This window comes from Coregonus lavaretus (assembly GCF_964263955.1).
Source record: "Coregonus lavaretus genome assembly, chromosome: 4".
In the NCBI taxonomy this organism is placed as follows: domain Eukaryota; kingdom Metazoa; phylum Chordata; class Actinopteri; order Salmoniformes; family Salmonidae; genus Coregonus; species Coregonus lavaretus.
This window is the reverse complement of record NC_139991.1, coordinates 61,666,927-61,692,501: the sequence shown is the minus strand read 5'-3', so window position 1 is coordinate 61,692,501 and position 25,575 is coordinate 61,666,927. Positions and strand designations below refer to the sequence as shown.

At 43.6% G+C, this 25,575-nt stretch overlaps 2 protein-coding genes across 7 annotated transcripts in view; both read left to right on the top strand.

Annotated features, from left to right (window-relative positions):
- The first annotated feature begins 696 nt into the window (after window positions 1-696).
- On the top strand, window positions 697-11,683 carry ccar2 (cell cycle and apoptosis regulator 2). 4 transcript variants are annotated; one of them, XM_084160958.1, is made up of 19 exons: window positions 697-715; window positions 3,748-3,821; window positions 3,913-3,998; window positions 4,253-4,373; window positions 4,602-4,749; window positions 4,928-5,024; window positions 5,144-5,281; window positions 5,379-5,592; window positions 5,700-5,810; window positions 5,924-6,093; window positions 6,296-6,419; window positions 6,897-7,025; window positions 7,145-7,246; window positions 7,537-7,711; window positions 7,803-7,861; window positions 9,636-9,867; window positions 9,979-10,194; window positions 10,370-10,524; window positions 10,632-11,683. In XM_084160958.1, the coding sequence occupies exons 2-19, from the start codon at window positions 3,810-3,812 to the stop codon at window positions 10,680-10,682; spliced, it is 2,340 nt and encodes a 779-aa protein (XP_084017084.1). In that variant the 5' UTR covers window positions 697-715; window positions 3,748-3,809; the 3' UTR covers window positions 10,683-11,683. The 4 variants fall into 4 exon arrangements, with proteins under 4 accessions (XP_084017084.1, XP_084017082.1, XP_084017083.1 ...); XM_084160956.1 differs by lacking the exon at window positions 697-715 and adding an exon at window positions 2,545-2,749; XM_084160957.1 differs by lacking the exon at window positions 697-715 and adding an exon at window positions 2,679-2,739.
- An 8,438-nt stretch (window positions 11,684-20,121) lies between these two features.
- Window positions 20,122-25,575, top strand: part of scarb1 (scavenger receptor class B, member 1) — a 70,128-nt gene continuing 64,674 nt past the window's right edge. For all 3 annotated transcript variants that reach the window (XM_084160426.1, XM_084160425.1, XM_084160424.1), the window contains exon 1: window positions 20,122-20,483. In XM_084160426.1, the coding sequence (XP_084016552.1) occupies window positions 20,370-20,483 (114 nt within the window). In that variant the 5' untranslated portion in view covers window positions 20,122-20,369. The remainder of the gene's footprint in view (window positions 20,484-25,575) is intronic.

The following is a 25,575-nucleotide window of genomic DNA, read 5'->3' as shown; positions in this document are numbered from 1 at the left end:
AGGCAAGGAGGGCATTAATCAGAGAGGCAACAAAGAGACCAAAGATAACCCTGAAGGAGCTGCAAAACTCCACAGCGGAGATTGGAGTATCTGTCCATTGGACCGCTTTAAGCCGTACAATCCACAGAGCTGGGCTTTACGGAAGAGTGGCCAGAGAAAGAAAAGCCATTGCTTAAAAGAAAAAAATAAGCAAACACAGGCATGTGGGAGACTCCCCAAACATATGGAAGAAGGTACTCTGACTAAAATTGAGCTTTTTGGCCATCAAGGAAAACACTAGTTATGCACGCTCAAGGTCTGTTTTGTCTTATTTCTTGTTTGTTTCACAAAAAATATTTTGCATCTTCAAAGTGGTAGGCATGTTGTGTAAATCAAATGATACAACCCCCCCCCCCCCCCCCAAAAAAAAAATTCCATTTTAATTCCAGGTTGCAACAAAATAGGGAAAATGCCAAGGGGGTGAAGACTTTTGCAAGACTCCAGCTGGCTGTTCTGTCAGTTAGATTTGACTCCAGCTGGCTGTCCTTGCCCTCCAGAGCCAGAGGGATAGCTTTATCCTGGATCAGAGTGGGCTGAGCCCAGCCCAAGTCCGCCAGCTAGTTAGTTAACTAACTAGGCAATGAAATTAACACAAAAGGCTGAGTATTGCATCTCATTCGTTTATTTCTGAAGGATTCTGCTTTCTGCATGACTTCTTGAATTTCCTGTAGCAGAGGTGATTGTTTAAATAACATCTAGCTAGCTACATACTAGGCATAACATGGTTAATTCCATTTACTCTTGAATATGTAAATGAGTTGAAATTCAGGCCGATTGACAGGCAAAGTAAACACGTTCACATGCTAGTTAAATAGCTAATGTTGGCTAGCTAGGTTAGAGATATTAGCTGCATTCAGTGTCTACTGATGTATGCTTCTGTAACCGTTTGATATCACAATTGAGGTCATGCGATTTAACACTTAATTTCTCCTCATATTTTCACCGGAGAGAAGAACATCTACCTTTAAAAGGCGATCATCTAAGCCCATTTCATGGAACTGTAGCCTATCGGTAACCATCTCTTGTCTCTAGTGCCTGACTAGTTCCACAAAGTAGTTTTTTTTATTTAACCATTTTTTAAAAACATTTTAGTCATTTAGCAGACGCTCTTATCCAGAGCGACTTACAGTTAGTGAATACATATTTTTTTATACTGGCCCCCCGTGGGAATCGAACCCACAACCCTGGCGTTGCAAACGCCATGCTCTATCAATTGAGCTACATCCCTGCCGGCCATTCCCTCCCCTACCCTGGACGACGCTGGGCCAATTGTGCGCCGCCCATGAGTCTCCCGGTCGCGGCGGGCTGTAAAACACAAAAAGAACAGCCAGAGGGATTACACAGAAAATGAGAAAATATTATATATATAAAATCATAACACAAATCAACATTATATCAAATCAAATACAGACATGTAAAGATGACATTTTTTTGACATTTTGTTTTGTATACGTTTTAATAGTGCTAAATAGTTTTCCAAATCTGATTAAAAATAAATAGAAAATGTGCTTTTTCTTCATACATTTTTATTTGTGTATGAAATATTTTCATAATAAAGAGATTTATGACATACTGACGTTCAACTGTGGAATCAGTGTAGTAAAATAATATGTCAAACTTAGATATTTCAATGGTTGTATGCATTTTGTTGTCAAGATATAGTTGTACATCAGTCCAGAACACAAAGTCAAAATTGGTGCCTGACTGCCTGGTACTCTCACGCGTGTGTAATCGCTTGAATGAACGTAATTCATCACGTGAACACAGTGACGCTTAGAAAATGTTCGTAGAGGAGGGCCGTGTTCGAGAGGATCAAAACCGTAATGTATCATGGGTAATTTATTACTCTTGACTGACCTACAAATTATAATGGGTAGTTATTTATGATGCAAGGTTCTTTGTAGATCCGTCAGTAGGCAGTCGCCTGCACTGTCGAACAAGCCCAATAATAGCACCGGTAGAACAATGGGTTAGTTATAACAAGTATTTGATGATAGAGGCCTCTATGGCCCAAAAGGCCGTTTTAGCATGGGCAGCGCCATTTTAATGTAGTCAACCACAGATTATCCATTATATTGGCCAGATATTCAACTGGCCGCTCTAACGTTGAAAATAAATGTCTTCAAAAATGGATGGCAGTCGGGAGGAGGCAAGATCAGGTGGGACAATTCTAGCCAATGAGAGGGCAGATTCGCGTGTGATAACAGCCACAACTCCGATAAAAAGTGTTTTCCCCAATGATTTAAGTATTTTTCTGAAAGTTGCCGGGATGTCGCGTGTCCTACTTCTATCAGTACACTTGTAACAACCTAAGCATTACGAAACTTGTATTCGATCAAATAAGCCACACGTAGCAAATAAGCCATTACATTTTTTGTTGAACAAATTCGACACTCATTGACGTCCATACAAGAATTCATCGCTTGGTGAGCGAAATAAACGAAACAACACCACCTGCTGGAGAAGATTGATGTTTGGCCTAGTTGTCCCTCGCTTCGCCTCTTCCTCTCTGGCTCGTCACATCAGTGTTCTAATCATTAGCCGTAGTTGCCTCCCGGTTTCGTTACGTTTTCTTCCGTTTAAGAACCTTTTCCGCAACAGAATCTGCGTAATTATTACACCCCATGGCCATGTAGCGACTGCTCCACTTCAAAACAAACAAAAGCAGTAACGTTTTGCCAGAAGAGGATTGCAAGGAAGGTTTGTGAGAGTGAGTACTGTTACTAGCAAGTTAGCTAGCTACCTAATTTGCTCCTTTTTCGAAATCGAATTCATAATTACAAACGTATAGCTAGCTAGCTAGCTAGCTAACTGTAGCTTAACTAGCTAGCTACCTGTATGTGTCCAAAGTGACCGTTTGGTGGTCGTAATTACAAATAATCTCAATTCTAGCTACCAGTACTGTAGCTAGCTAACATTTGTTGTAGTAGCCAGGATCATCAACGTTAGGTGAATGTGTTCATTCATCTAGTCAGCTAGCTAGCTATCCCAGGCTGTTTTGCTTAAATCAATTATGCACAGATCTTACAGCGTAAAGTATTTGCCATGTGTTTAAGCTAGATAACTAGCTAGGCTATTCACCATAGTGTCATCCATCGGGGTTCAATATAATTATTATTTTTACTCTTTCTATTGATCTGAACATTGGGTCCAGTTGATTATAAGAGGAGTATTTTTTGGGCTTTAGTAGGTACTTCACACCATAAAAGGTCTGGGCTAAAGACTCTCTTGCAGCTTTCCTGCCAACCAAGCAAGAAGTCTAGCCATTTATGGGCTTTTGCTTCATCTCAGCAACATTACATATTCGTGAGCATGGATAGGTAGGCAGATACTACATGCATGCTGTAGATCTGTTATCTCAATGTATCCTCTGTAGCTCAGTTGGTAGAGCACGGCGCTTGTAACGCCAAGGTAGTGGGTTCGAGCCCCGGGACCACCCATACACAAAAAAAAAAAATGTATGCACGCATGACTGTAAGTCGCTTTGGATAAAAGCGTCTGCTAAATGGCATATTATTATTATTATTATTATTATAATGTAGAGATTGAGGGGGAACAGCTCAAGTGAAGTTTGAACTAGTGACCCAGTGGTTATAGGGCAAGTGATCTTCAGAGAGAAAGGGGGAGAATCAGAAGTGGGCTAATTGGGTGGTTGTCATGTGCAAACAGAACTAGAATGAGGATTCTATTTCTATGGTCGTGTGTCAGGTCTGTTCCAGAAAGAAGTAGGTCCAGACTGATCCAGCTAAGGAGTGATACTGAGCAGATACATGGATAGCCAAGTAAGACAACCTTTATTGCTCACCCTGTGTGTCTGTTTGTGTGTGTGTGTAATGCGTCTATAATGATGTGTGTGTGTGTGTTCGCTCTCAGATGAAGCAGCGTGTCTTCACTGGGGTCGTGACCCATCTCCAGGAGCATTATGGGATGGTGGACCAGGAAGTGCGTTTTCAGAAGAGGTACAAAGGACTAATAGCAAGTTCCAGTTGTTATGCCCCAATCTCAAATGGACCCCTAACCCCCTATTATACACATGTAGATTTGAGAAGCTTGGATTGGTATAAGCAATATAGCTAAAATAACAGTCTTAATTTACTAAATTATTCAATTCTATGAGGTCATTCAACGGGGTGTAAACCCTTTGTGTGCTGTGTTAACCCTGTGTGTACTGTGTTAACCCTGAGTGCTGTGTTGTTAACTCTGTGTGTGTCAGTGTGGTGAAGGGGAGAGTTCCGGCGCTAGGGGAGAGGGTGCTGGTGAAGGCTGTCCTGGATCTGTCTCAATCCCACAGCTGGAGCGCCCAGAGAGTACAGACCCTCACAGAACACACACAGGTAGAGTACATACCCTCACAGAATACCCACAGGTAGAGTATCTGTAGGTAATGTAGATTACTGTAGGAGGACCAGGCAGTGATATTATAGAATTTCATATTTCACCTGAGTGGTTGATTTGTTGTTATGTTAACTAATAGTGTGTCAGACAAGAGGGCTGAATAGAGAGACAAAGATAAAAAAGGAAAGGTCAACTCTTTATCCTCTTTCTTCCTCATCTCTTCTCAGACGTCAAAGTTTCCTCGTCCTCTCCTGCCCTCCATGATGCCTGCACACGGACAGAAACCGGGCATTCTGGGTAGCAAGCCGCAGCCTCTCCTCAAATCTCCCAAAATCCCTCCTCTCATCCCCAGCATCCTTCACACTGTGGCCAAACGTGAGTGAACCTGTCCCAAATCACACCCTTCTCTCCATATAGTGCACTAGTTTGGCCACCGAGGGCCTTTTAATCCACCAAGGTCCTAGGGTCACAGAAAGGCCATTTTCATCCACAGAAGATGTGAACTATATAGGGAATAGTGTTTATTGATTTATTTATACTCTCTCGCTCTCAGCGGGGTTGCTGCAGACTCCATCATGGGGGGGGCAGTTTGAGGGCTGGGGCAGAGGCATCAGGAAGAGACCTGCTGAGGCAGGGAGACGAGACCGCCGGTGAGTTTGTCTGTATGTGTGTGTGTGCAGTATGTGTGTGTGCAGTGTGTGTGTTTTGTCTCTTTGTTCACATCAGAGGAAAATCGATTGTCTGCAATATTATGCTGTGTGTGTCTCAGGGAGGACAGTGGAGTGAGGGGTTGTGACCAGAAGAGGAGGAGGTGGAAGGAGGAGGAGGAGAAGGGAGCTCACCACAAAAAGACCTCCCCTACCCCACCTCAAAGTCCCGCCCTCTTCTCCTGCTTCCCCAGGGATTGGTGAGTCCACTTGTCATTTATTCATTTATCCAATCAGTCAATCAAAGAATCTGTAACTCTGGTAATCAATTAATCTCCACCCCTTTGTCTCCCCCAGTGTGTCCTGTGACAGTCTAGAGCTACAGCGTCGCTACCCCCACCTCCCCCTCCCCCCATCTGTCTGCCACCTGTCAATCAGTTGGATTGACAGCTTTCCCTCCTCCCAGCCCCTCCCCTTCCCCCTCCCACAGCCCTGCCTTTACCACATAGGCCCCGCCGAGCCCGACCAACACACAAACATCGAGAGAGAGGGCGCGGAGTACACTGTAAAGGTAAAGCACACCAAACACACACACTCTGACTCTCACCTTCCCATTCACCACCTGTGTGTCTTGTTTGCCTACTGGATGGTGTGTGTGTGTGTGTGTGTGTCACACAGGTGCTGCTGCTGTCCATGGCCAGTTCAGAGGAACTGTACAGACGGTGCTGTGGGCTGCAGGACCAGAAAGAACAGCAGGGTGGTGCTGTGCACCCTGCCTCTCTCATCAAGGTGAGGACGGTTACGTTGTGACTGGGTACAGCCCACTATTCACCTCAACTTTGGTCAAATCATAATTACATACTAAGTACATCATCTCTCTCTCGCTCTCCCCTCTCTGTCAGTTCCTGTTGGGGGAGGTAGGGGGTGAGTTTCGGGCCCTGGGGGGTCCGTGGTGTCTTGAGACAGATGGTGGCGGTCCCAGTCCGCTGAAGGACCCTCGGGCACTGCTGAGGACAGCCCTGCGCTGTGTGAGGGAACAGAGTGGACTGGACCTCAGCGGCTGCTCCCAGTGGTCAGTACACACACTTGCATGTTCACGGTCACACACGCACATCACACAAGCACATCTTTATGCTCACACACTCTTTTGACTCTTACACATATACACAGGTAGTACACCAGCCAGTCAAATGCTTGTTTTGGTTTTCCCTTTTCAGCTCTGTGTGTGGCACTCCATTTACAATGGAATGAACAACTCTCTCTCTCTCTCTCAGGTATAAGATGGCTGAGCTGAGCTATGTTTGTGAGGGGAAGGTGGAGACAGTGGTGTTTCTATTACCTGATGTCTGGCGGATCGTACCTACAGAGGAGGACTGGAGCACACTCAGGACTCAGGAGGTGAGTGTGTGTGAGAGAGAGAGTTGGATACATTTCCTGTAGTAGTCACATCTTTACCTGGCTACCCATCCACATGGCTCCGGCTAAACGCCACGCCCACTAATGTTTCTTCTCCACGATGAGTCTGGATTTGATCTCCTCCCCGACGACTTCTCCAATGCGAACAGATTCAAACCATTCTGATTGGTCCCAGAAACCGATGGGTTGGGACAGACCTTGAACACACGTGGGTAAAGCAGCGTTTCGGAAATAGTCATTGGCTTTGATACTCTGATTGGTTAGAGACGATCTAATCTCTGATTACTTGTTTTGTACAATGGCCCTCACTTTGACGTCACCACAAACGACTTCTAGGATGGCAGTCTGAATGTATGTAGCGGAATTACATTCAGTATGAGTCATCAGGCAAGTCACAACTCACTGCCATTTTAAAGCTGCCTTGTGCGTGTTTGTGTCTCCGGTCTCTTTGTCTATCAGGAGGAAGGGGCCCCTCTCCCTGCTGCTCCCTGCCTGGTTGCAAGGCCTCGTCCTGGGCTAGCCCTCTGCCCCGTCCCCCTCTCCTCTCTCCTGGAGCCCCACACCTCCACAACCAAGGAGGCCTTTGAGGTAAAGTACTCCCCTAGCCCACACTGCGTTACACTGAGATATACTGTACTAATCTGCTTTGGAGTAGGTTAGTTGTCATGATACAACGTAAATGATTCTACGGACCTCTCTCTCTCTAGGTGGGCCTGCTGGCAGAGTTGTTTTGTGAGATGCTTCAGAGGGACTTTGGTCTGCTGCTCTACCGCGGTCTCTGCTCTCTAACGCCTACACACACACCCATGGTACACACGGTACACACACACACACACACCCATGGTACACACAAACACACACACACACCCATGGTACACACACACACACACGGTACACACACACAAACACACACACACACCCATGGTACACACACACACACACACACACACACACACACACACCCATGGTACACACACACACACGGTACACAAACACACACACACCCATGGTACACACACACAAATAAACATGTTACCAGTTTTTTCTTCTCTACACCTGATTTAGTCCTGCTTACTTTCTCCTCCAATCTCTTTTTCAGGAGGATGAACAGATAAAGCACGACAAAAAGCAGAGAATGCGGGATGAGAGGAGTAAAAGATTTCAGGAAAGAGGAGAGAGCCGAGGGAGAGCAGCGGAGGATAAGGAGGAGACTGATGACGATGGAGAAGAGATAGATGAGAAAGAAACAGAAGGAGAGGTAGAACGAGAAAGAGGTATGAAGATCTGAAAAGACTGGGTTGGGGGAAGTTAAATGCCAGAAGCTGTGTACTAAAATTGCTTTCTTTTTTCCTTATTTTTTTCCAGAAATGTTGGGAGAGGAGGGAATTACTTGTGAGAATTCAGACTCCCTCTTAAAGCACAATGTAAGACCTACATACACTGTAAATACTAGGGTCCCTCAAGAAAAAAAGCTACTATACTTCATAGAATAGCTGTGGGAAGTAGGGGTGTTGGAGGGGATGCAGCACCCTCAGATAAATTGAAATAACTTTGCCAAAAATTATATTACTCCTGTCTGAACAGACATACATAAAAGCATTCAAAATACTACACCAGGAGCATTTAGCCACAGAGGATCAATAGCGTCTAAAAAAAATAGCTGTGGATTTAAGTTTGATCACAAGCACATACACTGAGTATACCAAACATTAGGAACACCTTCCTAATATTGAGTTGCACCCCCCCTTTTGCCCTCACAACAGCCTCAATTCGTCAGGGCATGGACTCTACAAGGTGTCGAAAGCATTCCACAGGAATGCTGGCCCATGTTGACTCCAATGCTTCCCACAGTTGTGTCAAGTTGTCTGGGTGTCATTTGGGTGGTGGACCATTCTTGATACACACGGGAAACTGTTGAGCGTGAAAAACCCAGCAACGTCGCAGTTCTTGACACAAACCGGTGCGCCTGAAACCTACTACCATACCCCATTCAAAGGCACTTCCATTTTTTGTCTTGTCCATTCACCCTCTGAATGGCACACATACACAATCCATGTCTCAATTGTCTCAAGGTTTTAAAATCCTTCTTTAACCTGTCTCCTCCCCTTCATCTACACTGATTTGAAGTGGATTTAACAAGGCATCAATAAGGGATCATATATTTCCTCTGTAGCTCAATTGGTAGAGCATGGCGTTTGTAACGCCAGGGTAGTGGGTTCAATCCCCGGGACCACCCATACGTAAAAATGTATGCACGCATGACTGTAAGTTGCTTTGGATAAAAGCGTCTGCTAAATGGCATATTATATTATTATTATTTCACCTGGTCAGTCTATGTCATGGATTGAGAAGGTGTTCTAAATGTTTTGTATACTCTGTGTAGAGTCAGAAGGGCTGCAATGTGGGCAGCATGTGAGCCAAATATACAACCGCTTGTTGCTTTGTGGCCATAGACATATCATCCATAGAAGGGTTTGGAACTTCTAACCCTGGCAATTTGACTATTAAACTCATGGGTACACTAGCAATGGCTGCCTGTACTGACTTGAATGGGAACTGCCATCTATGGATTATATTTCTAAGCTTGGTTGCGGCTGTCAGTTTTGCCTTTCGCATATTAAAATAATACAATCACGGGAAAAACGTACAGTTTGGAATGCAAATGTCTACTGCTGAAAAGAGAAGACTAATCTGTCTGTAGAAGCTAAAACATTATTTCTCAACTCCGAATTTTGAGTGAACAGCACTGTTTTTCAAAGTAGCTTATCCCCAGTGAGTAGCCTAGCCTTCATCTTCAGTGCCACTGGAAAGGTTATTTAGTAGTCCTTTAGCCTATAATACATATATATATATATATATATATATATATATATATATATATATATATCTCCTTCTAAATATTGTACAATCTGTGTCTTTTCATTGGCCTGGGCTATTGTTTGCATTCAATGTTTTTATTGATCTCAGTTTGTCAGTGTCTTCTGTCATGTAAATGACGTAGAATTGCATGAAATGCATTTATAAAAGGGCCAAAAAAATTATAGATGCATGCAATGCTTTATTATAAAGGGATTCTTTTTTACCCCCCTCCCCCTTAAACATATTCCCACTGCTATGCTTCATAGTGTCTCATATCTCTCCCCTTTCTAACTACCTCTCTCAATCTCCCTCTTGCTCTCTCTTCCTCCCTCTCTCTAGGTGCTGTCTCGTAGGGTGTTGTTGGCCTGTGTGTTCTTTGACAGACGGCTCACTGGCAGCCTCAGACAAGCAGACCTTCACAACATCTTACTGTCACTAGGGCTGTGGCTCACACCCACCCAAGTCCAGGTGGTGTTGAATAAGGTGTGTGTGGAGGGACAATGTCCATACAGGATGCTAGCCTCTCGCTGGGAGGAGACGGAACACACAGAACCAGACATCAGCATGGAAGGTTGGACACACACACACACGTTCAGTATTTTTCTGAGTGTTATCTATGTGTCCCCAATGGGTGAGGACCGACACACACGCACACACTCACGTTAAGTCTCTGTGTGTTCAGGTAACCGTGGGTTGTTTCGTGGAGCTCCAAAGAAGGAGAAGGCATCTGGCCGGAAGTCTGGGGGGTCCAGGGGGCCAACTGCAGCCGTGGGGGCTGAGGTGGTCTCCTACAGGGGCAGTGTGGTCAACATCCCCAGCCTGCTACAGGCCCTGGAAGCAGCAGACAGAACACGGAACGCCCTGGAGCTACGCATCGCCACCCTACAGGACGCACTGGGTACTACACACACATTTCTCAAAAAAAAAATTATCTCTCTCACACACGTACACATGTTAGACTCTTATTATATATCTTGTTAATTTCATAGACTTAGATGGCTAACCCTATTTTCTGCCTCTACCCCCTCTCTCTGTTCATCTTTCTTCACCGTCCCTCGCTTATTCTTTCTCAGTGGATGCTGCGGCTGTCACTCAGGGCCAGGAGGAGGGTCTTGGCAGCAGGCTGGAGAAGGCGGAGCTTCGAAGCTCATCCTATGAGAAGAAGCTGAAGGAGGACGCTGGTCACATGTTCGCCCTCATCCACAAGATGCAGGAAATGGTCGACAAGGTGAGACGTTATAGGTTAACGGTTAGATAAACAGTCAAATGTTGATCATGTGAGAGTGCACTGATTGGTCTGCCTCAAAATCCTCAATATGGATTTGTTTCCCTCAGACGACAAGCCTGACCCAATCAAAAACAGAGACAGTGGATGAAGAGTACTGATTGGTCGGAGCAGAACAGAGAAGTGAAGATAAACTTGAAAGATTACACTACTACACACACGCACCAGCCGGATTGACGGGGATGAGTGAGTGACTACAAACACATAGTCTTGACCGAAATGTATTGGCACCCTTGATAAAGATTATCAAAAAAGACTGTATAAAATAAATAATACAATTACTGAGCTATATTGTATGCTCCCACATTTAAAAAAAAGTATATTATTTTATACTAATACAACTGCTTAAAGAAAGAGATTTTGTTTTTCTCAATAAGATGGGAGTCAAAATTATTGGCACCCCTCTTTTCAATACTCCGACACTCTCCCCTTGTAAGGATAACGGCACTGAGCCTTTTTCTCAAATTATTTATGAGATTGGAGAACACATTGGTAGGGATCTTAGACCATTCCTCCATACAGAATCTTTCCAGATCCTTGAAATAATTTGTCTGCGCTTATGGACTGCCCTCTTCAATTCCAACCACATGTTTTCAATGGGGTTCAAGTCTGGAGGCTTGTTGATTTTTGTGGTCAATTAACAATTTCTTTGTGGATTTTGATGTGTGCTTGGGGTTATTGTCTTGCTGGAAGATCCACTTGCAGCTAAGTTTCAGCCTCCTGGCAGAGGCAACCAGGTTTTTGGCTAAAATGTCCTGGTAATTGGTAAAGTCCATGATGCCGTTGACCTTAACAAAGGCCCCAGTACCAGTGGAAAGAAAATAGCCCCATAACATCAAAGTGCCACAACCACATTTTACAGTAGGTATGGGGTTATTTTCTGCATATGCAGACGCCGAACCCACCACTGGTGTGTGTGGCCAAAGAGCTCTATTTTCATGTCATTTGACCATAGCACCGGTTCCAATCCAAGTGCCAATGCCATTTAGAAAACTCCAGGCATTTACATTTGTTGGATATCATATTTCTCCAATGCCAAATCTGTGTGTCTTGTTTGCAATTAAACTGTCCCCGGTTTGCAAATAATTAAATCTGAAACATCATTAGGAATCTGAGCATGGTACTTTCAAAAGTTAGGCCTACCTTTCCACACCAGACAGAGTAGACCTACCGACGCACATTTTTTTATGCTTTAACTGCTGGCTACTCTTCTTCCGTGGCTTAACCCAACAAGAGAAGGTCACAAGTGTTTCTCTAAACGCTGTTTGGGATTAAACATCTTCTATTGTACAGAAAGTGAATAGCTTAATCAATTGATAGTGACAGAATTAGATGACTTCCCAAGCAAACTCTATTTTTTGTCTCCTCGGCTATAGAAGGTTGTAGCTCAGCCTCTTAATGTCAAAGAAATGAAACAATGATATCCCCATATGCATCGGAGCTACTTCTTTCCCGGATATCTGACAGCCTGTTTCTAGCATAAATCATTGTGGACTAAAGCACTGTTATAGATCACTTTATATAATCACATCCGTTTTTATTTTCTTCAAAAAGACATAGGAAGAAATAGGCTCCAACACAAAGCCCTCTTGAAATGAATTATTCCTACTCGAATTTGCCTACTTTCATCACCATGAGCTGTCCATTTCCGATTGATTGTGCCGTGGCTGCTGCTTCAAGTTTCAGCACCACAATGTAAGTTACTCGAATCTGGCTTATTGTGAGGTTAATAACTCTGATAAATACTTAACGGGCAAGAAACATATTGTTTTTAATAACATTTTATTATAGTAGTAGCAAGCTATCAAAGTTGACCTCCGGTCCTCCTCCTCATCTTCGCGCTCTCCTTCTCAAACTGAATAGAACACAGACTATAGGCTAGTCTTCAAACTGAACAGAACACAGACTATAGGCTAGTCTTCAAACTGAACAGAACACAGACTATAGGCTAGTCTTCAAACTGAACAGAACACAGACTATAGGCTAGTCTTCAAACTGAACAGAACACAGACTATAGGCTAGTCTTCAAACTGAACAGAACACAGACTATAGGCTAGTCTTCAAACTGAATAGAACACAGACTATAGGCTAGTCTTCAAACTGAACAGAACACAGACTATAGGCTAGTCTTCAAACTGAACAGAACAGACTATAGGCTAGTCCGTGCCGAAGTGTGCATTTTCTGGACTAGGCCTGATAAAAACAAAAATCGGAATAAGCCATTGACTCTCCTCCTGAACTGCCACCGTAGTCCTACACAGCACAGCATTCATTAGGCAGCACACATTAACGTTTTGGATGAGTAAGAGCAGAGCAGGCTGGGGCTCAGGGTTAGAATATCCACTGCAGTGTGTAATGCAGCCTAGTTTTATTTAAACCATCCCAGCAGCCATTTTAGAAATATATCTTTGCTCTATGCTTCTCCGAGCATGCATTTTGTATTCTATAGGCTATGGATCATTTGATTGAGACCACACTAAATAGGCACACTTGATATTGCGCACCCAGCAGAGAATCGGAGTTGAGGGGCAGCATCGGGCACATATAGATATATATAGCCTATTAAGCAACTAATTCTAAAACGCTGAGAAATATTGAAATTTCATCAATTACGAATTACATGACCCTCCCCTGGACTAGATTTTTTATTTTATTTTTATAAACCTCACCTTGACTGAAATTGAAAAAGCATGACCCTTCCCTGTTTTTCTCCAGGTAACCATTCTGTAAATGTTTATCCATCCTCTACTGTAAAATGTGGTAGTGGATCTTTGATCAGCACAGAATGTCAAGGATCTGGAAAGATTCTGTATTGGGGAATGGTCCAAGATCCCTCCCAATGTGTTCTCCAATCTAATAAAACATTTAGGAAAATATGTATTTTATTTCATGATGATGTCAATGTTACTGCAAACATTCTTCCTTCAACAACTCTACTTCCATCTGTCGTTGTGATTTAGCAGAAATAAACAAGTTTGAGTTGAAAGATTCAAGTTTATTAATTTTGCATTTGCTGTTTGTGTGATTTGACAAGAAAAATATATAAAGTTAGGATTCTGGCCTTACAGACTAGACTCACTTCATACACAGCAATGCAGCTAGGGGGAGCTAGAGCACAGGCTACGACCGCCTAGCCTCTACCATCTCTGAACCTCATATTATAGAGTTGAAAGGATAGGACAAATAAAGCGTCCGAACTACACTGACTCTTGGTGGTGCCTGACCAATGTCGATATCTTTCAGACTGATGGGGGGGGGCTACATTGATATTTTGCTTGTTATGGCCTGTTTTTGTTTTGGGGCTGCCCCTGTGTCTTGTGAGTCGTGACCTTAGACTTACATAATAAGGTCGTGGCTGCTCAGGCTGTTTTTTTAGAACAGGAAATCAGGGCCACGTGAAGGAAGTGAAAGCATGGAGACGCATTGGAGGGGAACCGTTACATTCTCCTGTACTTCTGCATACTTTTTTAGCCAGTAGATCTGAAAGTCAAAAGTGGTCCCCGAAAATTGCATGCTATGTCACATATGTGCAGATATATGCACCCCCCGTCATTGCTCTCGCTCTACTGTGTGTGCATCTTAGCTGTCACTCAAATGGCGAAGGGCTGAAGCTCATTGGCTAATTGCAAGTGGGTTGGCACACGTGGGGAAAAATGTATAGTCTCTTTCAAACTTGGGATTTAGTGGCTAATTGAGGTAAGACAGTAATTCTGATCATAAATTATGCATATATGAACTATACATTGACACATCCAGCCCAAAGCGGGAGGTTTGAAAAAGACTTAGTAGTGGCCAAAGTTCCGGAGCATGTCTTTAAGGAAGTAGGGAGCAGAGGGAAGAAAGAGCCAGAGGCTGTGTTCACAATCTTTTACCTTCCATACAACTTAGTAGGCATGTGAGTGGTTGCTTATTGTAGTATGTGCAGGGTAGAATACTCATTTTAGAATACTTGAAAGACCAGGATGTTAAAGTTCTCAAAAAATCTGTACTGGTCATATAATAAACACCATCAAAGAATAAATACAATCTTTCACAACTGCATTTGATTTGCACAGCAGCATGTCTCAGTGGAGGGAGTTGACAGTTGATATCTTGCCAGTCCCACTCTGGTGACATGTGTCTGATTTGACGTTTGATTGAATTCCACACTAACATTCCTACTGCCTTTATGGGTTTCTCCAAACACCACCTGGAAACATTGGACAAATCTTTATTGTAACACTCATCACCTGTGTGTCATCATATAGTATGGAACAATGCCCTCAGTCAACTGTTGCATGACTTCTGAGTATTTGTGATGAGTCCACTTCTCCCGACTCAAAACATATTAAGGGCCCACATTATTTTCTTCCGACTGGCTTTATTGGTTTCAGATAACAAATGATGTATTGGAATAAGGCAGAACAATTTGTTCTGCCTTATTCCAATACATCATTTGTTATCTGAAACCAATAAAGCTGTTGAAGATGATTTGAAAGCTTCCAAAAAACAAAAAAAAGAGAACCATGTCTGATTGTGACTGGCACTGTGTCAGAGAGAGTGTGTCTGTCAAAAACGGTATTATGCTTATCAGGGGCGCAACTTTCACTGGAGTAGCATTTTTGTCCCCCTCAGTTTTATCATTGGAATTTGATACAAAACGAGGCAATGGTGTGCTTTAGGACCATGCGGACGCCTCTAAGTGGTCGGGCAGGCTGTTTGGAGTGTTTATCCGACTGGATAAAAAAAAAGAAGCAAAAAACAACGTATGTTTCTAAAACTGTACTCCTGAGTGGCGCAGTGGTCTAAGGCACTGCATCGCAGTGCTAACTGTGCCACTAGAGAACCTGGTTCGAATCCGGGCTCTGTCGCAGCCGGCCGCGACCGGGAGACTCATGGGCGGCGCACAATTGGCCCAGCGTCGTCCAGGGTAGGGGAGGGAATGGCCGGCAGGGATGTAGCTCAGTTGATAGAGCATGGTGTTTGCAACGCCAGGGTTGTGGGTTCGATTCCCACGGGGGGCCAGTATAAAAAAAAATATATATGTGTATTCACTAACTGTAAGTCGCTCTGGATAATAGCGTCTGCTAAATGACTAAAATGTAAATGTAAATGTAAAACCAAAGTTGCGCCACTGATGCTTATCAGCGTTTTGTCAGAAAGGCATGTGACAGACGGTGCCATGCCAGGTCTTGATCACCCCGCCAGACAGCACAAGCCTGTTTTTGATGCCTGAAAGCAGGACAGGGCCGGGGCGGATCGGCAGATTTCACATGCCAGGAAGATAAGGGTTGTGGTGGGCTACTAAGCCCTGGATCTCCATCCCCTCACAGGCGTGGGTGGGTCATGTGCCTTCTGATTATGAGGTACTCTCTTCATCACCCTAAATGTACCAAGTCCATGGATAAAGATGTGTGGTGGGGCTGTGAATATCAACGGTAAAGTGTGGTTTGGTTCGTTAATGATGATTAGCTAAGGGGAGTAGGCCTACAATGGCCTAGTATGTTGCGGTTAGCAACATCAGGCTGACTGAGTAAATGTCTGATGAGGTCACTACAGTGTCAATTTGTCAGGGCTTTTATGTGATCACATGAGAACAGTTTTCATAACAGCCTTGATAAGCCTATACATTTCCTTGATTTGGCCTTGAGTGTGTTGGACTTCTAAAACCGACATCAAAATCTGTGTGTCTGTACATGCACATGTGCGTGCTTGTGTGTTTTGTATACCGAAAAGGTATGACATGAAACGAGTCAAGACAGGAATATACTCAGTGTGGGAACCATCTTCCCACCAAGGGTACACAGGGGTTCACATGTCCCTTAGTCTGGCCATTGCAAAAACAAAACCATTATTATATTTAAAAGGTGTTAAATATGGGAAGGTCAAACAAGTTCCTTTTTAGATTAATTAGAAAGTGGTAATGGCTTCCTCTCAGGTTAGGAGGGTGTAACCTTTTTTAAATGAGGTAAATCTCTAACATTCAGAGGAAACTGAAAGCATCTTTACCTGTGATGGAAGTCTTGTAGTTTTTAACAGTTCGCCAAATCCCAAAACCATTTGAAGATCTTATTCGACCCTATTGGGAAAAGAGTTTCTGCATAAATAGGAGTATTACTACTGCAATGAGGGTTTGATTAAATAGAGCATATATAACAGACACAGCTATGTTTCAAAACATCCAAATGACTCTGATGATTTGTAGTGTGACTAAAGACAACCCATCCCAATCTGAGACAGAGGGATGGTGCAAGTGATCTGTCTTGTGTCAGGAGGGATGTAGACACTGTGACGCCTGGTGACATGCAGGACGTTTAGGAAGTCCACACAAGGTCAAGCCTGGTCCACTCTCTCTGTCATCAGATGGACAGGAGATCATCATGAGATTAATTAAGAGGCCCAAAATCAGTTCAGGTCTATCACCCACTAACAGGGGAGCTCTTTTCAAACAGTGTTGACATTGGGAAAGGACACATTCTCCTGTTTAGCATCTGTTGAAGGTTTATGAGTGCCTTTGTGATTAGAAGGGTTTAACTTTTTTATTGATCATTTCTAGCATAGGCCACTAGGCCTACCTTCCACCTTGGGTGAGAATAAATGAAGTTATTAAAAAGACTTATTGACCAGTATGGTCTGTCTTTTTTCATGCTCTACAAATGGAGAATATGAGTTTAGTTTGGTTAAAACTGTTGAGATGTCAAATGTTGCTGTGAATCATATTACCCAGAGGTGGGTATAAACCTGGGTTTCAAGCTTAGAGTTTACATGCTGTTGCACACATCCAATCACATTCTGGCTGTGTTTACACAGGCAGCCCAACTCTGATTTTTTTCCACTTATTGGTCTTTTGACCAATCAGATCAGCTCTTTCTACAGTAATGGGGCAAAAGATCAGAATTGGGCTGCCTGTGTAAATGCAGCCTCTGTAATGTATCACCTACATTACTTGCATGAAGTTGGTTCTGGATCATGCTTTTCTAGTAACTCTTTGTATTCCTCTCTAGTTGCCTCTTTGTAATGTAGACTTAATATACACTGAACAAAAATATAAACGCAACATGCAACAATTTCAAACATTTGACTGAGTTACAGTTTATAGAAGTAAATCAGTCAATTGAAATGAATTCATTAGGCCCTAATCTATGGGTTTCACATGACTGGGAATGCAGATATGCATCTGTTGGTCACAGATACCTTAAAAAAAAAAAGGTAGGGGCATGGATCAGAAAACCAGTCAGTATCTGGTGTGCCCACCATTTGCCTCGTGCAGTGTGACATCTCCTTCGCATAGAGTTGATCAGGCTGTTGATTGTGGCCTGTGGAATGTTGTCCTACTCCGCTTCATTGGCTGTGTGAAGTTTCGGGATATTGGCGGGAACTGGAACACACTGTCATACATGTTGATCCAGAGCCTCCCAAACATTCACAATGGGTGACATGTCTGGTGAGTATGCAGGCCATGGAAGAACTGGGACATTTTCAGCTTCCAGGAATTGTGTACAGATCCTTGCGACATGGAGCCATGCATTATCATGCTGAAACACGAGGTGATGGCGGTGGATGAATGGCACGACAATGGGTCTCAGGATCTTGTCACGGTATCTCTGTGCATTCAAATTGCCATCGATAAAATGCAATTGTGTTTGTTGTCCGTAGCTTATGCCTGCCTGCCCATACCGTAACCCCCCCCCCCCCCCCCCACACACACACACACACCACCATGGGGCACGCTGTTCACAATGTTGACATCAGCAAACCGCTCGCCCACACGATGACATACACGCTGTCTGCCATCTGCCTGGTACAGTTGAAACCGGGAGTCATCTGTGAAGAGCACACTTCTCCAGCGTGCCAGTGACCATCGAAAGGGAGCATTTGCCCACTGAAGTTGGTTATGATGCCGAACTGCAGTCAGGTCAAGACCCTGGTGAGGATGACAAGCATGTAGATGAGCTTCCCCCTGAGATGGTTTCTGACAGTTTGTTCAGAAATTCTTTGGTTGTGCAAATCAGCAGTTTCATCAGCTGGCCGGGTGGCTGGTCTCAGATGATTCTGCAGGTGAAGAAGCCGGATGTGGAGGTCCTGGGCTGGCGTGGTTACGTGTGGTTGTGACGCCTGTTGGGCGTACTGCCAAATTCTCTAAAACAACATTGGAGGCAGCTTATGGTAGAGAAATTAACATTCAATTATCTGGCAACAGCTCTAGTGGACATTACTGCAGTCAGCATGCCAATTGCACGCTCCCTTCAAAACTTCAGAGATCTGTGGCATTGTGTTGTGTGATAAAACTGCACATTTTAGAGTGGCCTTTTATTGTCCCCAGCACATGGTGCATCTGTGTAATGATCATGTTTAATCAGCTTCTTGATGTGCCACACCTGTCAGGTGAATAGATTATCTTGGCAAAGGAGAAATGCTCACTAACAGGGATGTAAACAAATGTACAGTATGCACTCAATTTGAGAGTAATAAGCTTTTTGTGCGTATAGAAAATATCTGGGATCATTTATTTCAGCTCATGAAACATGGGACCAACAATTTACATGTTGCATTTATATGTTTATTATAATTGTGAGTGGATAATGTGGACAGAAGTTCATTTGGATTGGATAATATAGACAAGATAATTGCAGCAATCCATCAAGCCTCCTTACCGACAGAGGTGTGTCGTTTAAAGCTTCCCCAAGGGTAGAATTGATCTTTTTTTCTCACGAGACCACAACCTTATTGGTTCACTTATCAGACTTATCGGACTGGTCTGCTTTTAACAAAATATTCACATTGGGAACCCATTACATTTCCATTCATCATTATCAAATATGATGAGGTTGAGGCCGAAACACATCCTTAGCCTACAGTTAAATAAATTACATATGGAAGATAATTTATGATGTGCTGTCCAATCGCTTTCATTATTCCTCCCCAATTCCACCCCTGCCCCTTCAACCCTCCATAGCTTTACCAGCAGGTGGTTGACTTCTTCCTCTTACCCACAGGACACAGAGAGAGTTCTAAACTTCTGAAGGATACCTTTTTAGAAATAAAAAGTGGTGTGTAGGTCAGCAAAGGGGCCTTGAGGGTCCATTTGGATCAATTGAAATAACCTTCACAGATTTGCAGCCTTCCACAAGTCTCTTTTGGTCCAGAGCAGTTCACCACAATTTACACATGGCGTTATCCTTGTTTGTCTGTCCATCCTTTGCCTGTCTGTGTTTGTCTGTCTGTCTCATAATTCACAACTGCAACACAAAAGGTGAGGGATCAATATGTAGGGCTTCATCTTCATTTTTCTGACCTGGAGCTTCATTTGCTGACTTTGCTTAGTTCTTATACAATCAGGTCTTAAAATGTGAGGAAACGCAATTTAAACAACATTTATATACATTAATAATGTGTATGTCAGATTTGCTTTGATTTTGCGTTAAATGTTGTGATTTATAAATGAAATGCATGTCTCTGCTGACGTAAATAAACTACAGCCCCCACCATCCTCAGCGTGTAGGGAGGCGTGGCTTGAACAATATAAACACGGCGATTCCACTCTGAGAGCCCTCACTTGACTTCAAGACCGGGTGTATCTAACTGTGTTTGGCAAGGACCTTCAACACTTGCATTCAGTTAAGGTGTAAATTGGTTGACAGTCCGTATTCTTGAATCTTGTCTAGAGCTGCAATAAACCAGACAGCGCTCCGAACAAAAGCCACTGAACGACTTGCCTATAGCCGATAGCATACATGCATTGTTTTTATCTAGCTATAGCTTGATTTAGTACATATTTATTGGTGCCCAGTTAAACTGTGTCTATAGCTATGAATAAATCTAAGCTAGCAATCGGACTCTTAGTCGTAGGCACTCTGACGGCAGTTTTTGGAACGGTTCTTCTTTTCGTTGGACCAATCATTATCGACGACCAAATAGTCAAGGTAAGTGAAGGAGATTCAAGTTAAATAATATTGCTTTTACCTATAGGTTTTTAATAATCTAAAAACCTCTAATGCAAAGGCAATAATTTTTACCCTGGTCAGTCACGACTAAAGTATAGCGAAGTGCCTATAATGAACCTGACGTACATATTACTGATTGATTGAATTTATTAGCTATTAACATTAGTAGGTTGATCCAGCCGGAGACATTAACGGTACATGCATGTATCAGTCTTGCCCAACTGCCATCTGCCAAATGAGGCCCACTTTTATTTTTTTATTTTTTACATCACATGCACTCAATGCAATTGAAAACAACCGCCATTTACAACGATATCCATAAACAATTTTACAACACGTTTGAGTTACATTTTTTAATTTGTTTTTTGGGGTGATTTTTACATTAGTTTATTCACATTTTATTATCGAGCTGGAACAAAATGTAGGATCTCTTGATTCATATTTTAATTATTAAAATGAAATATGTGCATGTTCGTATCAAATCATTTAACATGTAATGTAATTTCAATCTTCTCTTAGTTTTATCAAGCAGAAACGTAAAGCTGAATAGTATGCACAATACTGTAAGAAGGTATATCATCAAGAAAGAACTAGCCTAACATTTAGGGGGAATTGTGGGGCAAAACCAATCGATGATGAATAGATACAATTATAATATACAGTATATTACCTAAATGTAGTTTCCTATCCTGACATACAAAGTCTCAGCAGGCAGCAATGTGAAATTTATGTTTTACAGTGAGGGGAAAAAAGTATTTGATCCCCTGCTGATTTTGTACGTTTGCCCACTGACAAAGAAATGATCAGTCTATAATTTTAATGGTAGGTTTATTTGAACAGTGAGAGACAGAATAACAACCAAAAAATCCAGAAAAACGCATGTCAAAAATGTTAGAAATTGATTTGCATTTTAATGAGGGAAATAAGTATTTGACCCCCACTCAATCAGAAAGATTTCTGGCTCCCAGGTGTCTTTTATACAAGTAATGAGCTGAGATTAGGAGCACACTCTTAAAGGGAGTGCTCCTAATCTCAGTTTGTTACCTGTATAAAAGACACCTGTCCTTAGAAACAATCAATCAATCAGATTCCAAACTCTCCACCATGGCCAAGACCAAAAAGCTCTCCAAGAATGTCAGGGACAAGATTATAGACCTACACAAGGCTGGAATGGGCTACAAGACCATCGCCAAGCAGCTTGGTGAGAAGGTGACAACAGTTGGTGCGATTATTCGCAAATGGAAGAAACACAAAATAACTGTCAATCTCCCTCGGCCTGGGGCTACATGCAAGATCTCACCTCGTGGAGTTGCAATGATCATGAGAACGGTGAGGAATCAGCCCAGAACTACACGGGAGGATCTTGTCAATGATCTCAAGGCAGCTGGGACCATAGTCACCAAGAAAACAATTGGTAACACACTATGCCGTGAAGGACTGAAATCCTGCAGCGCCCGCAAGGTCCCCCTGCTCAAGAAAGCACATATACAGGCCCGTCTGAAGTTTGCCAATGAACATCTGATGATTCAGAGGAGAACTGGGTGACAGTTTTGTTGTCAGATGAGACCAAAATCGAGCTCTTTGGCCTCAACTTACCGTGTTTGGAGGAGGAGGAATGCTGCCTATGACCCCAAGAACACCATCCCCACCGTCAAACATGGAGGTGGAAACATTATGCTTTGGGGGTGTTTATCTGCTAAGGGGACAGGACAACTTCACCGCATCAAAGGGACGATGGACGGGGCCATGTACCGTCAAATCTTGGGTGAGAACCTCCTTCCCTCAGCCAGGGCATTGAAAAATGGGTCTGGATGGGTATTCCAGCATGACAATGACCCAAAACACACGGCCAAGGCAATAAAGGAGTGGCTCAAGAAGAAGCACATTAAGGTCCTGGAGTGGCCTAGCCAGTCTCCAGACCTTAATCCCATAGAAAATCTGAGGAGGGAGCTGACGGTTCGAGTTGCCAAACGTCAGCCTCGAAACCTTAATGACTTGGAGAAGATCTGCAAAGAGGAGTGGGACAAAATCCCTCCTGAGATGTGTGAAAACCTGGTGGCCAACTACAAGAAACGTCTGACCTCTGTTATTGCCAACAAGGGTTTTGCCACCAAGTACTAAGTCATGTTTTGCAGAGTGGTCAAATACTTATTACCCTCATTAAAATGCAAATCAATTTCTAACATTTTTGACATGCGTTTTTCTGGATTTTGTTTTTGTTATTCTGTCTCTCACTGTTCAAATAAACCTACCATTAAAATTATAGACTGATCATTTCTTTGTCAGTGGGCAAACGTACAAAATCAGCAGGGGATCAAATACTTTTTTCCCTCACTGTACATGACATAGTTGATAGACCTGCGTGTCTTACTTTCCAAGAACCTCTCCATCTCCTGCTCTTTTTATGGTTATGCCAAAACCAATTCACCCATGGTAATAATTACACTTTCTACTGCTACCATTATCCCTATTGGTGTAGAAAACAGGGGTATGTACATATTTTACATTTACATCATTTAGCAGACGCTCTTATCCAGAGCGACTTACAAATTGGTGCATTCAACTTATGATAGCCAGTGGGACAACCACATTTTTATATTTTTTTGTGAGGGGGGGGGGGGGGTAGAAGGATTGCTTTATACTATTCCAGGTATTCCTTAAAGAGGTAGGGTTTCAAGTGTCTCCGGATGGTGGTCAGTGACTCCGCTGTCCTGGCGTCGTGGGGGAGCTTGTTCCACCATTGGGGTGCCAGAGCAGCAAATAGCTTTGACTGGGCTGAGTGGGAACTGTGCTTCTGTAGAGGTAGGGGAGCTAGCAGGCCAGAGGTGGATGAACGTAGTGCCCTCGTTTGGGTGTAGGGTCTGATCAGAATCTGAAGGTAAGGAAGTGCCGTTCCCCTCACAGCTCCGTAGGCAAGCACCATGGTCTTGTAGTAGATGCGAGCCTCAACTGGAAGCCAGTGGAGTGTGCGGAGGAGCAGGGTGACATGAGAGAACTTGGGAAGGTCGAACACCAGACGGGCTGCGGCGTTCTGGATAAGTTGTAGGGGTTTAATGGCACAGGCAGGGAGCCCAGCCAACAGCGCGTTGCAGTAATCCAGACGGGAGATGACGTGCCTGGATTAGGACCTGTGCCGCTTTCTGTGTAAGGTAGTGTCGTACTCTGCGAATGTTGTAGAGCATGAACCTGCAGGATTGGGTCATCGCTTTGATGTTAGCAGAGAACGACAGGGTGTTGTCCAGGGTCATGCCAAGGCTATTTGTTGCTATAAAGATGCGTTGAGGCACTCGCATCGAGAAAGCGATAACATATAGTTGTGTGATGTTTACCTTTTAAGAATTATTTTCCTGCAGTGTAGGCTGTCACTGTCGTGCAAGAATTTGAACAAGCTGGAGCATGCGCTGCAACAATGTAACAAAATAGGAAGTTGCTGAAGTAGGCACTGGTCCCAATGGTTCAGCTGGTTGGAGCAGAGTGCTGCTGGCAGCAACATACTTTTGATCAGTGGTGTAAAGTACTTAAGTAAAAATACTTTAATGTACTACTTAGTTTTTTTGGGTGTCTGTACTTTAGTATTTCCTAGCCTTGAGTCAGGCACATCTCCCGGCTATCTACCTCTCTGTCAACCGGACGGGACCTCCTAGAGTTGACACGGAGCCCCGACGATCCATCAAGACTGATCTGCCGACGTAATCGTCTGTGGTTTCAATAGGCTTCCCATTGCGACAACCACGAAGATCCATCTGCTAGCCCCGGCCCGCTAGCACACGCAAACGACAGCCGTGCTTCCTGATCGCTGTGCTGTAGTACCAATTCGAACTGCTCTCGGACTCACATTGCTGTTCACTGGACCTTATGATCACTCAGCTGCACAGCTGATGCCTGCTGGACTGTTCCTTTACACGGTGTCCTGTTTATCTGTTTAGCCTCAGCCCAAACTTTATCGCTATTACCAGTTGTTGTCTTAGATCTCTCTAATAACACCTGATTGCTTTATGCCTCTCTCCCATGTCAATATGTGTTGCCTATTGCTGTTCCAGTTAGTTCTTATTATACAATTTCACTGTAGAACCCCAAGTCCCTCTCAAACTGCCTCAAATAGTTCCTTTGTTCCACCCCCCATACACGCTGAGACCGGCTCAATCGGTGCCTCCAGTGATGCTATCACTTTCATTGTTACCCAACGCTTAGGTTTACCTCCACTGTACTCATATCCTTCCATATCCTTGTCTGTACATAATGCCCTGAATCTTTTCTACAACGCCCGGAAATCTGCCCCCTTTATTCTCTGTACTCAACGCACTAGAAGACCAGTTCTTAAAGCCTTTAGCCGTATCCTTATTCTAGACCTCCTCTGTTCCTCTGGTGATGTAGAGGCAAACCCAGGCCCTGCAGCCCCCAGTATCACTCCTACTCCCCAGGAGCTATCATTTGTTGACTTCTGTAACAGTAAAAGCCTTGGTTTTCTGCACGATAACATCAGAAGCCTCCTTCCTAAGTTTGAGTTATTCACTGCGTTAGCACACTCCGCCAACCCTGATGTTCTAGCAGTCTGAATCCTGGCTTAGGAAGGCCACCAACAATTCTGAAATGTCCATCCCCAACTACAACATTTTCCGTCTAGATAGAACTGCCAAAGGGGGTGGAGTTGCAATCTACTGTAGAGAGAGCCTGCAGAGCTCTATCATACTATCCAGGTCTGTGCCCAAACAGTTTGAGCTTCTACTTCTAAAAATCCACCTTTCCAGAAATAAGTCTCTCACTGTTGCCGCTTGCTACAGACCCCCCTCAGCCCCCAGCTGTGCCCTGGACACCATATGTGAATTGATTGCTCCCCATTTATCCTCCGAGTTCGTACTGCTTGGTGACCTAAATTGGGATATGCTTAACACCCCGGCCATCCTACAATCCGAACTAGATGCCCTCAATCTCACACAAATTATCAACGAACCTACCAGGTACAACCTTACATCCGTAAACATGGGCACCCTCATAGATCATCCTGACTAACTTACCCTCTAAATACACCTCTGCTGTCTTCAACAAGGATCTCAGCGATCACTGCCTTATT

Excerpts from the sequence above, each read along its gene's own strand:
- ccar2 (XM_084160958.1), top strand. Across the intron at positions 5,282-5,378 it reads TCCTGCTTCCCCAGGGATTG|TGTGTCCTGTGACAGTCTAG; the intron begins GTGAGTCCACTT and ends TGTCTCCCCCAG. Across the intron at positions 10,525-10,631 it reads TGCAGGAAATGGTCGACAAG|ACGACAAGCCTGACCCAATC; the intron begins GTGAGACGTTAT and ends TGTTTCCCTCAG.